Source organism: Gavia stellata, chromosome 20 (assembly GCF_030936135.1).
Source record: "Gavia stellata isolate bGavSte3 chromosome 20, bGavSte3.hap2, whole genome shotgun sequence".
NCBI lineage: Eukaryota > Metazoa > Chordata > Aves > Gaviiformes > Gaviidae > Gavia > Gavia stellata.
In genome coordinates, this window is record NC_082613.1 from 11,120,570 (window position 1) to 11,137,710 (window position 17,141).

At 46.4% G+C, this 17,141-nt stretch overlaps 2 protein-coding genes across 2 annotated transcripts; one reads left to right on the forward strand and one right to left on the reverse strand.

Annotated features, from left to right (window-relative positions):
- On the reverse strand, window positions 1-7,544 carry OSER1 (oxidative stress responsive serine rich 1). The gene is made up of 4 exons (XM_059827264.1): window positions 7,516-7,544; window positions 3,487-3,603; window positions 1,551-1,664; window positions 1-810 (listed from the first exon to the last, which is right to left on the reverse strand). Exons 2-4 carry the CDS (start codon window positions 3,561-3,563, stop codon window positions 123-125), a joined length of 879 nt encoding a protein of 292 aa, XP_059683247.1. The 5' UTR covers window positions 3,564-3,603; window positions 7,516-7,544; the 3' UTR covers window positions 1-122.
- A 218-nt stretch (window positions 7,545-7,762) lies between these two features.
- LOC104251826 (oxidative stress-responsive serine-rich protein 1) lies at window positions 7,763-12,678 on the forward strand. Its single transcript, XM_059827258.1, has 4 exons — window positions 7,763-7,790; window positions 8,530-8,650; window positions 10,320-10,430; window positions 11,109-12,678. The coding sequence occupies exons 2-4, from the start codon at window positions 8,574-8,576 to the stop codon at window positions 11,791-11,793; spliced, it is 873 nt and encodes a 290-aa protein (XP_059683241.1). The 5' UTR covers window positions 7,763-7,790; window positions 8,530-8,573; the 3' UTR covers window positions 11,794-12,678.
- The last annotated feature ends 4,463 nt before the right edge of the window (window positions 12,679-17,141 follow it).

Below are 17,141 nucleotides of genomic sequence, written 5' to 3' on the forward strand. Positions count from 1 at the left end.
TAAGATGCAAAGAAGTGTTTTTATTGCAAGCACAGTGAGCAGGGAGTGGGTTGCATCTCACATGAGTGTGACGGAGGGCAGATTTAAACCACCCACCCTTCTGGGTTTAGTGCTTATTGCTGTCAGGTGTACATCATTTCTGCCATGTGAGACATTTTCTTTGGAATATACAAGTAATATTCCATGTAACCCGAAAGATCTTCAATAGTCACATCATCCACAAAGGCCCTGGCTTGCTCAGAGCAAGAGCGTGGAGAACTTGAGGGAGTTCTTGATGGCAAAGACTGGGAGTGATCTTCAGAAACTGTTCTTCTATCAGGTGCCAATGGGAGGGTGTTCTGCAAGCCGGAGAATTTGTACACCTCCATATCTTGCCATCGTTTACATTGACAGGCTTTATCTGCACATGCACAGGGCTTATTTGTGTTCAGCTTGGACATAGATTGAAAGTCAGAAAGCTCCGTAGTCTTTAGACTTGCTTTGGATACTAGAGAAACGGCAGCTGGAGAGTTCTCTCGTCTGTTCTCTGACGCCAACAGTGTAACAGAAGCTCCCAAAGACTCAACATCAGCTCCCTTCTGGCCTATGTCAGTCGCAATACTGCATCGTTCGTGTGCACAAGCTTCCTTTTGGATTGGCATCCCAAACCCACTGCTGTCGTCCTGGGCATCAATCTTGCGCACTAGCTGGTTGCACGTGGAATGTGATTTTGTGCTGCAATGGATAAACTTTGGAGGATGAAGAATTGGAGACTTGGAACGCCTGCGACGCTGGGTTCTCACAACTCCTCTTGAAGGCTTCTTCATAGACCTACCAGGGAAAGATACAAAGGGGAGTGAAGATTCACTAAAAGACTTATTGCTGGATCACAAATAACATCGGGCAAAATCTCTACTGCATATTGCATGCAAGAGCTTTAAGGTCAGAGTGTATGCTCAGGGTATTCTGCTGTCCTGGAATTTGACTTTGTTCTAGTCAAGCAGCTGTATAAAATATAAAAGGAACACCTGAGAAATTAAACAAAAAGTGCACGCTTTTAAAGTTAGAAAATGTGAGACATGACAAAATGACCTAAGAGAAGGACAAAGCACAAGAAGACAGCACAAAACTAATGAATCAAGGGCAAAGGGTGGTTTTGTTTCAGTAGGAGATGAACATGAAGTTCTGTATAGACACTCCAGAAACCAATTCTTTGTTTTATTCTAGCTCCCAAGCCACGGTGACAGCTTCTGCAATGTCAAACGATTGAGAGAGATGCGTTCATGATTGTCTGATTCAAAAACAGCAGTTCACATTTATATTAAGAAACACCTATAATGTTTAGCAACCTATAGCTGAACAGCATTTCCTTTCACTTCACATATCTGTAAATAAGAATAGTAGTCACATATGAACATAAAAGGTGGTGTAGAGTATTTTAAATGGTCCTTTAGTAAAGAAAACTTGGGCCCCTTGTTTAGGGGTATAGTTATTAGAAACCTTGTCTATTTAAAATTCCCTTTCACTGCAGTATCATCTAAAGTAGTCCGACAATCCCAAGCTTCTCTTACCCATGCCAGGTTTCCTTAGAAGTACACACATTCTTAGATTTGGTTTCATCTGCCACTGTTCTAACTAGTGCTCTTGGACTTGTCCCTTCACCCACAGAGAGAGAAGCAGTAGATCTGTGAAAGACAGAATGAAAAGTTAACAGCCTAGATTGGTTAGCATTGTGAATATGGAAAAACTTACGAATCTTCTCTGCCAGAAAGGATTGCTCTAAATCATTTACAGTATGTCTTAAAAGACCTGCCCACAAAGACGACCCAAATCAGAAAGATAGTGTTTATGCATTCCTATCTCAAAAGTTTGTATAAGGGACTCTTTCACCACACATGATGCCATTCAGCAACTAGACTGCAAATCTGAACTCCACATGTCAATGACGAAGCACACACAAATTTCAGTTTCCCAGAGGAGGGGAAAAACACCATCACTGAAGAAACACATCTCTTTTCCCAGAGACAAATAAGCCATTCTTTCCTAAAAATAAATGTTCTTTGGACATAAATAGACTTTGTTTAACTGAAGAACACTTAAGCCTCTGTCTAGGACGACATAAGCTAAAACTCTTCATACTATTGCAAGTTCAATCACTCAAGCAACAGAGTTGTTGAAGATCTTCAACTTCTATTCAAGCCAGGGATCTTAGAAGATTTACGAGTTTTTCTGGTGCTATAAATTCATCCCAAACTCCCATTTTCAAGGAACTGTAATAATCCCAAGAACAATTTTTTCAAGTTGTGACTTCACATATTACACTGGAATTCACAAGGAAATTATTTTCCATATCCTATACTAAATTAGTTTGTAAGCAGGGCGGATTCCCTGAAAAGTGAAAATAAGTCCCCACACACTGATCTAGGACAGGGTTAATTGATATTTAATGGAGTCCAAACTATTAGTCAAACATCTGCTATTTTCCATTTAAAGGACAATGAACACAGAAGTAGAAAATTGAAGGCCAATAGTAAAAAGTCCAAAGTAATTAAGTATGCCTGACTTAGGGGCAGGACTAGAGATACTGACGAAATGAGAGGCATTTGCGTGACGATTTATTTCTAAGGAGTTTAATTACTTAAATGAAAGATAACGTTAGAAGCCCATCTACGCATGATCTAAGTTCTATGGTAATTCTATTTACCACCTTGAAAGTCACACACTACTTTATCTACACTTTCATTTCAGTTACCGGCATAATTGCATCACTGACAATAGCGTACTGAAACACGGTACTATACAAGTAATATGTAATGGTGCACATTTGTCATCAGAAAAAACATTCTATAGAAGCCTTTTTTTTTTTTAATTTCAGATAAGAACGATCATCATCAACAGAAGACACATGCTGCTTGCGTTCTGCTACCTGGGACAACAAGGGTAAGTGCCATGGGTTGGATCTCCCACAAAACAAGACAACACAAAGAGCATTCTTCCCCATTTAGTGATTTTGGTTATAAATAGGAAATTTGCAAGTGACAGCAATGAAAATAGTTTGTGTGGGAATCATGCACTGAATCTAATGCTCTCCTTTACTGACATGGAAAGAACGTTTCTCTCCTGGGAAAAGATGGGAGTTTATTCTCATGACAGGCCTTCAGAGCCATGACAACATGCTAACTTCAATAGTAGAGTTCTAGTGCTATGAACATAACCTCTGGCAGCCAGATTCATGCCAAAACTCATTTCAAGCATGTTGCCAACTGCTGACTATCGTTAGGTTTGTTTCAAGCCTGTTGGGAGCTAGCAGTGATCAAACAAATTCCAATTCCTTGAGAAGTGCAGTCTACAGCTACTGAATTTATTTCAGTTTGTTTAACTAGAATGAAGGCTTTCAGTGCCTAACCTTTTGCAATTACCTCATTCCTTCAAATTTAACAGCAAGGGTGTTCCCTTCAAGTCCGTTTGAAATATGTTAACTCTGTATCTCCCTGTGGTGTTACTTACCCAGCTGTGTCAACTCTTAGCTTTTTGAACGCTGTCTGCAGGCTTTCTTCTTCTCCATCCTTAGCTTCCGTTTTCATTATTGGGATGGCCAGAAGGTGACAGAGTTACCATGTACTGCTACAAGGAGAAGAGACATGACTGTAAGAACCTTGTTAAAAACATCAGTTGCCCAGCAGCATCATAATAAATGAAAATAAACTCAAAATAGCACATGGAGCACACAAAGCTGAGGTCATTCTAGTAGAACATTTTTGGAAGTTGATTCAGAACAAGCTTTATGATACCCAAGAATGGAACAAACAGTCTCTTGTACAACTGCATAGGTGAATTAGCAATTTAAAGTAAAATTTAGTGTCAACGGTGTCTTGCACATCCATTACAGTTTAGACAGACTCTCCTATTTGTCTTAGAGTATTACCAAAATAATTCCAGAAGAGGTGAAAGACGGGAAGGAACAATACCATTAGAAACCGTCGACCTTCTACAACAACTATTTCCAACTTTGGGACTTGATGCTACATATGTATTTAAAAAAAAAAAACAATAACAAACCAACAGACTTTTCTTAAAACAAGATAAAAGTTTTAAGCTAAACAAATTTTTTTGTTCTCGTGTCTAGATCCCAGCAAGAGTTACAGAATCCTATCAGAACATGGTATTTTGATTGCAAATAGACATTAAAATTTTCTGATATCAGCTCTTGAACAAGTACAAATGCAAATAAGAGTATGAACAGCAAACAGTAGGCCTTGTTTTAAATAAAAAAAGGAATTGATAAAAACCGGCTGATTTTTTTTTTTATTCTACCCTGGCCATCATTTAATCTAGCTACAAAGGAATCTCAAATCTTTCTAAATTTGCAGAACTGTAAGGCACTGAAGAGCATCAATCATGTGCACATCCTACACCAGCCACAGTTCTGCTAAAAAAATGCTCGATAAAGGTTTGCTTCTTTAGCTCGGGCTTTGCTTTCACTAAGCAGCAACCACTGACAGTAGCAAGTCTCAGTTCTACACCAGGCTACCTCAAGCTCAGTATTTGTTGAAGTTTACCTGGCTGATTAGCCTGCTTCATTTAATGCTTTTGACTTGACTACTTCTCGAAAAACAGGGCCATTTGGTGTGGGCACCATTACTGCAAGAGCCTTTGGCCACACTGGGCGGGTTGTGACAAGATCATCTTCTCAGTCTTTTTTTTTTAAATTACAACGAAATGCCTGCTTTGGTAGACAAGAGGAAGGCAGTGGATGTTTTCTACCCGGACTTCAGTAAGGCTTTTGACGCTGTCTCCCACAAGACCCTCGTAGGGAAGGTGATGAAGCATAGGCTGGATGATCAGTCAGTGAGGTGGACTGAAGAGTAGCTGAAGGGCTGGGCCCAGAGGGTGGTGATCAGTGGCATGAAGTCTAGTTGGAGGTCAGTAACTAGTGGTGTACCCCAGGGGTCAAATCTGTCTCCAGTCCTGTTTAACATCTTCATTAATGATCCGGACGATGTGGCAGAGTGTACCTTCAACAAGTTTGCTGATGACACCAAACTGGGATGAGTGGCTGATACACCAAAGGTACCTTAACAGGCTGGAGAAAGGGGCCAACAGGAACCTCATGAACTTCAACAAGGGGAAGTGCAAAGCCCTGCCCCTGGGGATGAACAAGCCCATGTGCCAGTACAGCTTTGCAGAAAAGGCCCTGGGGGTCCTGGTAGACACCAAGATGAACATCAGCCAGCAATGTGCCCTTGCGGCAAAGGGACTAACAGTATCCTGGGCTGCAGGTCGAGGGAGCCAACCCTTCCCTCTATTCAGCACTGGTGAGGCCACAGCTGGAGTGCTGTGTCCACCGCTGGGCTCCCCACTACAACAGAGACACTGACATGCTGGAGAGAATCCAGTGAAGGGCCACTAAGATGATGAAGGGACTGGAGCATCTCTCCTATGAGGAAAGGCTGAGAGAGCTGGGACTGTTCAGCCAACAGAAGAAAAGGCTCAGGAAGGATCTCATCAATGTACATAAATACCTGAAGGGTGGGTACAAAGAGGACAGAGCCAGGCTCTTCTCAGTGGTGCCCAGTGACAGGACCAGAGGCCACAGTCACAGACTGAAATGCAGGAGGTGCTGTCTGAGCATAAGGAAACACTTCTTTGCTGTAAGTGTGACCAAGCACTGGCACAGGCTGCCCAGGGAGGCTGTGAAGTCTTCCTCCTTGGAGATATTCAAAAGCTATCTGGACATGGTCCTGGGCAACTGCCTTGGGGTGGCCCTCCTTGAGCAGGGGGTTTGGACCTCCAGGGATCCCTGCCAACCTCAACCATTCTGTGATTCTGTATTCTCCTGAAGCTCTAAGAATCCATTACGAAGGTCACTATCCAAACCCAGCAAACGATAACAGCTCCTGTAACAAGAACACACTTATACGAAGCACTAACTCTACCTAATGATAATAGCAATAATGCCTACATTAGTTTTATTTTTGCCAACTAAGCACCAGCTTTTTTGTAGCATGGAAAAGAAAAGGTCTCAGGGAAGAGAGAAATAATCTGAACCTCTGCAGCTCAGTTACTTATGCAGATACAGAGTGGTAATTTCTGTTCCCTCACAACCTCATTCCAGTTGGAGGTGGCAGCTCTCCCTGCTGTTGTTCCAGCTGCTCACTCTGCTATGATTTCATCTGCACGCCCTGTATTGCAGACAGCTATTATGACACACACAGAAGGATAATGTATCATAACAACTTCAAGGCACACATTGTCCAGTGAGTCAGACAGCAAACAAACACGAGAGGAGGAAGCTAACACAGAGACTGACAACATGATGCTCATCTGAGCAAGTTATTATTTTAGATGCTCTCTTAGTTAACTACTACTGCTCTGGTAAAACATATGTTCCCTACTTCAGAACGTTTTTTTTCCTTAACCCAAACAGAATGTTCTTTACAATTAAAAATTCAGTCTACAACTTTTTTTTTAAAATACCAAAATACCCCCCCCGTATTATATAACCTTAGCAAGAAAATTATAGTAAAACATTTTTAAACCGCTGTACATTACTCAAAACATACTACCAGTCTTTAATCTAAATATTTTATCATGCTGTCTTTCATCACTACACAGTAAATCCTCAAAATGATGCAGAATTTATTCAGATAAAAACCCACTCACTCTGTGATAACTAAGTATAACCATTTTAGATGCACCAGCCAACTAGCGCCGCTATCAAGCATAAATGAATTACTGTGAAAAACAACCAAAAAGTTTAACGTTGTGTGAAAAAACACAGTGAAATTTATGTTCTTTATCTCCTAGGAAAATACACATCCATCCTGTCCCATTTTATTTTCAGCTGTTTCCAGCCGTACGGGACTGCAAACCTAGTTCGGTGCGCTGCAAGACATCCACCGCTACTCATAAAGTTATGACGGTGCGACGCACAAACACGTGCTTTTGGTTTTAAAGACGGGCACATAAAGGCATTAAAAGCCCCAAGAGGTTCAGGGCCAAGGCCCCCAGCAGCACCAGAACCACACCGAGCAGGGACACCGCCTGCCGCGCTGCCGGCGGGCAGCACACGGGCGCAGGGACAAGCGGCAGCGGCCGCTCCCTGGCCGCCCACAGTCGGCTGCCGCTCGGAACCGCCCTCCGGGAGCTTCACGGGCTTTCACGCCCCCCGTGCTTGCCCGCCCTCAGCCCCGGGGAGCCCCGAGGCCCAGCAGCACCTGCTCTTCACCCCCCAACCCTGAGGCGGGGCCCAGCGGACACCCCGGTCCCGCAACTCCGGGTGAGCCCTGGCACCGGCGCTCGGTCCCGACCCTCGGCGGGGGAAGCCCAACCAGCGGCGGGGGTGACTCAGCACAACCCCCGCGCCCCGCCGGGGCTTCCCCAGAGCTCTCTACCCCCACAGGGGGACCGCCGGCGGCTCCGGAGACCCGCGAGGGAGGGCCCCGCCGGGGGGACACGACGGCCCCTCCGGCACCAGCCGCCGGTGGAGCGAGGAGGGACCCGCGCAGGGGAGGGCGCCGCACCGCTCACACTCACCGCGCTCGCCCGAGGGCCCAGCCCGGCCCTCTCCGCCTCCCGCCGGGCCGCGCCGCCCGGATGAGACGCCCTCCCTCCCTCCTTCCCTCCCTCCGCCGGAAGCGACGGCGGCCGGGTGGGGGCGGCGCCAGCGCCACTGGCGCACGCGAGCTCGGCAGGGCGGGGAAACTGAGGCGCGGCGGGCAGCGCGCCCGCGCATGCGCGTCCCCGCGGGGCGCTGACCTCACTTCCTGTTGTGCTTCGCGTACCCCCCGAGCGCGAGTCTGGAGGCGGCGGTGAGTGACGCCCCCGGGGCGGCCCGGGCCACCCGCCCCACCGGGAGAGCCGCTCAACGGCCGTGCGGGTGCCGGGGGGCGGCTCTGGGGAGCGGGGAGGGACTGGGGCCGGGTGGGTGGGCGGGGGACGGCTCTGGGGAGGCACCGGGGCCGGGCGGGTGGGCGGGCGAGAGGGGCCTCCGCGGGCCTTTCCGTCGAGCCGGTGAGGGGAGGCCCCGGGGGAGCTGGCGGAGCCAACCGCAGCCCTGGGAGATCAAGCGTTGCGCTGCCGGGGGCTTCAGAGCCTCCCGGTAGGCACGGGCCCGCGGGGGATGCGACGGTAGCCTGGCCCTGCTTCAGGTCTGGCGCCGGTTCCCGTCCCCTCGCTGGTGCGCTGTTCACTTGTCACTAGGGGACGGACCGCAGGGACGGGCCGTCCACAGCGGCGGCAGCGCCCCGCTGTCCCTGGCTCTTCTGGCGGTGTCGTGCTCATAACTCGGGTTGAAGTTACACCAGTTGACAATATATATCGTTTGTTCACCCAGTGAAAAAAAGGCACTTTGTTATTTTTGACACAGGCTGTGCCTGTTCTGAGAAACGCAGAGTTTGGAGTTTACAGCGAAGAGTACTGGGGAGGTCTGGTCAGCAGGCAGTGAGATTGCCCGCAGAAGAACAAGCATCCATTACACGTGTCATTTTGGTTTTGTAGAGACTCAGTGTGTTCAGACCTCAACATCAAATCCTAATTTCTGTATTCTAGTTTATTCTATATGGCACAGCTGGTTACGCGCTGAAAGCCCATCAATGGACTTGAAAGCTAAAGATGAAGAGGAAGAGAGTCTGCAAACAGCTTTCAAAAAGCTGAGAGTGGATGCCACAGGGTAAGTGAGCAACAAAAAGGACCGTGTAATTTGTCAGTTTCTTATTACATATTTGCATTTGTTTTCTATTATTTTGAATCTCGAAACAAATGTTATTTGGTGAAAGGTTCCTTACTCTCCAAGAGGAGACAACCACATCACTTCAGATGAAATGCAGTCATTATAACTGTCTCATAGGTAAAGCAGTACTTTATTACTGACTAATTTTGACACAATATCCAACTGGAATTACAGAATGACTGTATGAAAACATGAAATGACTCGCCCAAAGCAGTGAACCCACTCTTAACTGTTGTGGTAGCCAAAGTCACCTTGTGTGATACAGAACTTGTTTGTCCGTTCCTGTGAATGCTGGCATCTTCAGCCATGTTATCAGCCTTTATTATAGTGCATGAACATTTGCTTGTAAAGCCTCTGAAGGACAGCACCAGTCATAGTGTGCAGAGGAGCCCAATCTCACTGGGAATCGTCAGGCTAAATGTGAGCACTGATAGTTACTGATTTCAGGGGATTTTACAGAGTAAAATATCTGCAGACATTCTGATACTAAAAACTTATTCTGTAACACACTAGGTATACTGATAATACGTAGTACAAGCATCTTCCTTAAAAGTAGGAATTAATAAAATACTTTGTGAGGTAGTTCACTTGGAAGTCTTTTGGGAATTCACAGACACAAGAGAAAGCTTTGTATTGATAATTCACGTTACCTTGTGAATTCATCTCCATAGCCATCAAAATTGCGAACTCATGACTTCCTCTTCGTGTTAAAATATATTTTGCTTTGCTACTCGTTTCCTCTACTTCAGGAGGTCTTCTGTTAAATGTGGAAAAAAATAGCCTCTCTCTGACAAGGAACCATGCTTATTAAGCATACCACTTTTGATGTATTTATTACCAGTGACAGACTGTGGAATACTGGTTGATGCCTGATGATCTCTTCTTAGGCATAAAAAGATCTTGTTTTGCAGGCATGTGTTTTGAACAGCTCAAGTCTTGTGACTAATCCCTTAAGATCAACTTTGGGCAGAGTACTTGGGCTCTTCAGCTAGAATTTCAGCCTCATTTCTTACGATTTCCTAGCCCGTGTTCCAAATCACACATACAGCCATCATAAATACAGGTTTGCCTGCTGAGGCATTTATGTTTGTTGTCTGGACCTCCAGAGCCAGACGTTTTTTTCATTCCATGTTTATCTGGGAAATTTAATGAGAAATAACTTAGTAATCTGTCCTTGTCTGTTGTTGTACCTCCTCCACTGCTTTACTGACTCTTCTTCAGCCTGCTGCTATGGGTTCCTGACTTTGTATTTTAGATGAGTAGGAGTCTACCTGTAACAGCTATTGTCTGATGAGAGCATTTGGAACCTGAGTTTACATTCCTTTAATGTGTCATTTTGGTACAAATAGGGCATGACATCAGCCTCTGGGCCTTTTGGCCTCCTTTTATTTCATCTCACCTATCTTTAGACGCTTCACTGAGGTCAGTCTAGTAACAGCGGTTAGATAAATCTCTGTCATATCCTGTTTCTAACCACTGACTATAAAGAAAGTCAAGGCTGCAAACTTAAATGTTTTAGCTAAGCATCTGAAGCGCATAGGCTGAATCCAGACCTCTGAAGCAGTATGTTCAGGCAGTACTGTAACGTGGCATTTCCCTTTTTACTCAGATGTATTGCAGCTCTGTCTGTGGGTGACGGGACAATTCTCAGAACACCGACAAGAGCAGCCATGGATGGAGCCAAGCAACAGACTGTCAGCTCAAAGGAAGCATGGCATGGGTAAAACACGCCATTTGCCGCGCTGTGCACGTGTTTCTAGTTTGAGACAATTAACACTTGCATACCGTTGCCAGTGAAAGTTGTTGTTAATTAATTGCTTCAACATATCTTTTCTGTCCTTTCTATTACAAAACTTTACCGTAACTTTTTGGTATGATGTTTTTTAAGGGGCTTTCATCAAAGACTTTAAAAACAATATTGCCTCTTCTCTTAGGGAGGATACCTAAAACTTTATTTTCCATTGATTTCCTCAGAAGTCCTTTTCTTCAAGTCTTATAGTTTTCAACCCCCTCTCACCTCTTTCTTGGGTTATTTTATTTCTGTATTGAAGTACCTGGATATTCAGTGCAGTTCTGCCAGCAGCTCCAACTGATACCCAGGTTCTGCACTACAGTTCAGTTTGGGATGACAAAGTATCATTTGCTTAACACAAAAGATTTGGGGGGAAGTACCTTTAAATAAGGGCTGTTTGTATGTGTCTTTCCTTTGGGGGATCCCCAGTTTCTTCAGACTCCTCCACTGTTCCTGTCAGAGATTGTAAGTGACCAGTCACCTCATTTTTCTAAGCAAAAAAAAAAAAAAAATCTTCTAAAACATTTTTAGCCGCATTTTAGAGCTTATTGAGCTATGGTGTAGATTCTGGAGTTGCCTACTTGCTCACCTGTTATAACCCTGCAGGTGTGTGAAAAAGCCTTCCAGAGGATCAGCGAGAGTCCCACGTCGCAGACGCTCCAAGTCTCCTGTCCTGCATCCTCCCAAGTTCACATATTGCAATATGAAAGCCAACAACCAGCTGAAACACAAAACCCAGGCAGACACATCAAAGGGTAGTATCAGCTCAGACATTTTTGTTACAGCAGAACACGGTACGAAGGACAGGCACGATTCTCACTTTGAGGCCAGTGATGACAGAACTGAACCGTTGGAAGCTTTCACCGCCGAAGAGCCTTTGGAGAAATCAAGAGAGAATTACCCTGCTCTCTCTTCATCCTTTGAAACTAGCTTGCATTCTAGCCAAACCTCAGATTTCCAGTCCTTATCCATGCTTAGCAATGGCAGGCAGTGCCCTTGTACGGACAAGAAATGCCAGTGCAAACAGTGGCGAACCATGGAAGTGTACTCTTTCTCTGGCTTACGGAGCGTCCTGTCAGAATGCGAAAAGGCAGTCCTAGGGGTCCATGCCCACTCTCTTCAGAATAGATCCCCTTGTGGGACAGCCTCATCAGGTTCTCCTAGATCTTGTTCTGAGCAAGCTCGAGCCTTTGTGGATGACGTGACTATTGAAGATCTTTCAGGATACATGGAATACTACTTATATATTCCCAAGAAAATGTCTCACATGGCAGAAATGATGTATACTTGACTGAAAGCAATAGAGAATCCTGAGTCAGAGTTTGTGATAATAGTTGGGTTAAATGCCTTGTCAGTGCCATGTTTTCACTGTTGTGTCTTTGATCTAATGTTCCTTTGCCTCATACAGTTTAGTTTTCTAATAAAACGAAAAATGGAATATAGTTTCCAAGCTTAGTTCTAAAAAGAATGCACTAAAGTCTCTGAATACCTTAACAAAAGCACTGTAGATGAAATGAACTCCCTTTGTTTTTCGGTTTGTGCTGTGGATATTCAGATTCTGTATGTTGTTTTCACTATGGTTTGGCAAAAAAAAAAGCCTTTTAGGTTTTGTTCTGAAATTTTGCAGTTTTTGAAAGGTTCATTCTTAATGTGTCCCAGTAATTAGAGAACTGTTCCATAGCTACAGATCTATCCTCCTCATCCTGCTCAAGAGAGAAGAATGAGACGACGTTCAGTATTTTGGATAGGATGGATCTCCTTTCCTTGAACACTCATCTGGCTCCTTTTTAGTTGGATCGAATTGTTAATGCTTCCTCCAGACAAATTTGTTGGGAGGTCCAGAGTGTGCGGGTGTGTGCTTGGACCCTTGCATAATCTAACCAGCTCACTCTTAAGCAGTTCTATTTTTCTGCAGATAATTGAAGCTCTTAGAAGCAAAAATATATTTTGTTACTTGTGCTTTACAGATGGAATAATTTAAGGGGGAATGAAGCAGGCTAACAGTTGTTTTGGGCCATGCTGTCTCAGAAGTGGAGATAGTGGACCCATCTATACAGATTGTTTCTGAGTATGTTTGATACACAAAGCAGCGTGGAGATAGGGTAAACAAGAAGTGTGTATCATACAGGCTTTGTGGTGTAGAGCTATAACATTTTGTAGAGCATAAAATTTTGTTGCTGAGACTTGCATTAATAAATGTTTGTCAAAACCCAGCAAGTTAAAGACTGAATAATTTGACTTTCCCTCATCTCCCCTCAAGACTTTTTTTGTTTTTTTAAAAAAGTCTGCTTTCAGTGTCAGCAGTACGCACAGGCTAAACAACTGTGTTTGAGTAAAATACCATGATTTTTACTTACGTGCCTAAAAATTAGTAGTCAGCAAGCCAAGGATTCACAAGCATTTGTATAAAAATAGATTATAGCAGACGTAGATATTTGGCCTGGTGTTCTGTGCTAGAGAAGCCTCAGACATTCTAGATGATAATCGCTGTCTGGGGATTTTATTCTAATCATCCCTAAAATTTACATTATGGATCCAGGAAGTTCAGATTTAAAGTTTAAATAAGTTAACATAAGAGTACAACTAAAACTGTTATTTTGCTCTTAAGTGTCTTGCAGTAATTTAGCATGCAATATTGGCTCGTACTCTCAAATTTAACTGGTATCTAAATTTTCTCAGATTAGTACTCTACTGTCCCTTTCCCTTCACCTTCCTCTTCCAGCACTGTCCTCCAGATCCACACACAGAGTTTTGGTTTTCTTCACTTTCCCTTCTTTCTCCCTACAGTAAATCTGGTATAATGTGTACTTTGTTTAATTTAAACATAAATATTTAGTACTAGTTATCTTCGCTGCTGCTGTTTTTCAAAGGCTATTTTTGCTTCCACAGAGGGTGTCTGCTTATGTTTCTGTTCATGTTTTGGTTTTGTGCCCTCTTTAAAATCTTTGGAAGGTATTGTTGCTAGACGCAGTATTTCTCCCTTTTAGCCTCTTTAATGATTCCCCTGCCTCTCGGCGAGCGTTAACCTGGAGTCAGTGCGTACGAAGCTGGGGCATGGCATTTTAACATGCGCAAATACCATTATTTGAAACCGGTTTTGGTTGTCCCCGCTCCCTTCTGCAGCTGGAGCCCTACGAAGAGGCATAGTGAGGCTTTTCCCCCCCGACAAATGTGTGGCAGCCTGGCTTAAGGTCACCTCGGAGCAGTTGTTTCTTCTGCTGCGGAGCACAGTCCTGCTTCTCTGAAATAAGCTGTGCGCAAACCCCTGGAAGTGTCTAGACCTTCAAGCTGGTGTTACATAAAACGCAGTGACCAGCAATGTTGGAAGAGCACAAGTTTCAGCTCTGGAGCCAGACAGCGTGCAGCGGGTCTGCTGTGTCCGAGGAGAGTGGGGGAACTATGGAGATCATGGAAGTTAAACTAATCCAAGATACATCCTGAAGTTTAGGGCTGAAAAGTGAATTCAAATTGCCACAAGTTGGGATGGGGGGGGAAGAGTGACAGTGGCTTCCCCAGGGAAATTTCCATAGCGTCCCATGCAAGACAGAGGTAAGTAGTGATGAGGGGGGAAGGAAAGGAGGAAAAAGACAAAAACTCAGTGTTTTGATATTCTGCCTGAATTACCATTTCTGTTAGTCTTTAAGCATGTCCAGTGCTGCCTGCAGCAGAGGAAGGGCAGATGTTTTGCATTCTTGACTGCAACTATCAGGCTCGTAGCAAATATACTGAAACATTGCTGCTGACATTCGCATTGGTCATACCATCTCATTTTAGTGAAATGATGAGCTCTAAGAGAGGACCCAATCCCAAACGTAGCATTTCCTTCACAGCCTTCCCAGTTCAGCTCACCCACTTCACTCCTCTGATAACAACTCAGTGACTCCTGCTTGCTGCCTGCCCAAAACCTCAAAGCTTTACTAGTAAATGGCATCTTCTCTGGGAATGCCTGTGCAGCACAATTGGCTTGATTGATGAGCACTAGCGCTTGGCCTCGACGTGGCCAGGTACAAGCAGTGCTGAGCGCAGCCCTGCCAGCCTCCCTGCTCCCTGCCTGTCACTGTACCTGCCGCAACAAACCTGGGGATTTTTTTTTTCTGTCCAGGGATGCTCTAGGGTGTGTCCCCAGTCAATCTACACACACGCACAAAAAAAAAGTCTGAAATATTCTGAGAAAGCACTGGTGGGCTTGCAGAGCTCCCAGGACTTTCCTTGGAGCAGACCCCACCTCTCTACTTCCTATCTCAGCAGATCCAGGCTGGGGTTTTTTTTCAGTGGCTCCCCCCACCCCCAGCACTTTACAAGTTACTTGCCTGTCTAATTTCAGGACTAGTTTAACCAAAGCAGGATGCAGAAGGGCACCCTGGATCAGTGAAATTTATTTCTCACCTTACAGAAGCCAAACCGAGTCCTAGCTAAGCTTTACATTGGCAGATGCTGAATCTGGAAAAAAAAATTAAAAAAATCAATGGAGCTGATTCTACAGCCCGATTTCCACCGCCTCCTTCTAAAACAGGGAAGGTGCGTCTGTGCCTGCAAAGTCCCATGACTGACTCCGGCCGCCTGCTCTCCCCTCTGTAACATTTGCATCAGCTCTGAGACGAGACACCCCTGGATTGTGTATTTCCGAACCACCAGCACCCACAATCCTGCCCCGATGGCACCTGCTGCCGGGGCTCTGCTGATGCCACTGGGTCCGGCCACACAGCATCCCGTGGGGCAGCCCAGCATCGTCCACTTTCGCAGGCAGGGAGGCTGGGGACAAGAGCTGGGGATGATCTCAAGGTCACACAAGGTCAGGGCACCCCTGAAGGGGGCTGGCACCCATCCTGCCCCTCAGGCCTTGCTCAGTTTAGCAAGCCAAAACGCAGCTAAATAAATAAGTGCCTCCGGAGGTGCCGCGTACCCGCAGGACCCAGAGGGATGAAGTGACTTGTCATTTTTTATACACAACAGCGCAGCATTAATTCATCACAAAAATATGCCACTAGATGGGGCTTTCTGGACAGCAATCGGCAAGAGAGAACCGCTTCTGCTTGGTCAAGCTGCTCCTTTCTTTTCCTAAACCCAAAGGCATCCCCTTCCCGTGAAAGGTGCCCCAAAAGATGCTTCCCGGGCAGCGAGGGCTCTCCTGCACGGAGCAGGCGGGAGGGGAGGCTGCAGCACAGAGGGCAGGAAGGTATGGCACCATGGGGCCCGCTCCTTAAAGCTCAGTTTTCTCCCAGTTTGCAGCAGCGCAGGGCACCCCTCTGACTTTGCAGCCCCAAAGCAGGGGCCAAGCAAGAGCCTTTCCCTGTGGGTGTCCCGGAGGCCAGCGTGGGGTCTCCGGCAGCACTTGGGAAGCCCTGGGCTGGGGAGGGAGGACGGTTTTGGGGGCTGCTGCCTCAGGGGAGGGTGGCAGGGAGGAGGCAGGGCAGGGCATAGCGCTTCTCAGCCTCGTCCCTCCACCATCACCCTCCTGCGCATCCTCGGGAGCAGGACATCACGACACTAAAGGATTCATTTTCACCTCCCAATCCTCAGAAAATTGCTCCTTTCTTTATGTTTGTGCAGCCGGGTACCAGTTCGGCCCCGCTGTCTCCCAGTGCTCTTGGGCGAAGCGTGCCTCAGTTTCCCCACTTGAACCAGGTCTCCCAAGCCTTCCCCTGTTTCCCTCCACACGAGGCAACCTCACCAGCTCCAGTGTGAGTGGAGATGGGAGCAACACATGGAGGAGCCGCGTTTGCACCCAGAGCCCTCGCGCAGCCCAGAGACACAGGCTGGCTCCCTGTGTCTGCAGGACCCTCTCCTCCATCCCCTCCAGAACCTGCCCCTACCACCCTTATAACCGGGCTGGTTTTACCCTCCACCTGGCACTGGCAGCTTAGTCCCATGTGTGCCAATTATCTCCAGGCTGCCAGAGCGTGCCAAAGCCAAGTGTCATAAAACACAGGCCCAGATGTCCAGGTCGCCGTGCCCAGAAAGGTGTCAACTGCCTATGCGCCTTTGCCTGCAAACCTCAAGGTGATGCTTGTAGTGCCAGAGAGCAGCAGCTCCAGAAGCCCTAATGCGCTCCGAGCAGCGGAAACCTGGCCGGTTTGCAATCGCAGCACACGTTGCTAATTCTGGAAATGACCCCCCAGCCGTGCCTGCTTTGGTGCAGGAGGGCTTGTCTGGTTTGGCCGGGCACCGCAGGGCTCTGGTACACAGCGGGGGCTCCTGGCTCTACCCTGGTACAGGCCACGTAACACCCATTAGGCAGTAATTAATCTGTGCTCTCCAAAAATCACTGAATACCTTTAAAGATCAGTTGCTGCTTCCTTCCATGAAGGTTGCAAGGCAGGCAAGACACCTGCGAGACATTTTAAAGCCAGTATCCGTCAATGTAGCTATTTATTACATATCTGCCATAGCTAAACCTCTCAAAAAAATCTTAATCTCTGCTGCAAAATATTCCTAAGGAGGCGCAGGGGCTGGAGCTGCCCCAGATTGCCGAGCTGGCAGGCAGGCAGGCAGCAGGAGCCTCCGCTGCTGACTCGCCTATTGAAGCGATGCCTGCAAGCGCGGCACGTTTCCGTGGGAGCCCCGCCACGCGCGGGGACGGGCTGCGATTTCACCCACGCCGCTGCCACCATCCTCTCCTGTGACCCCCGGCCCACTGCC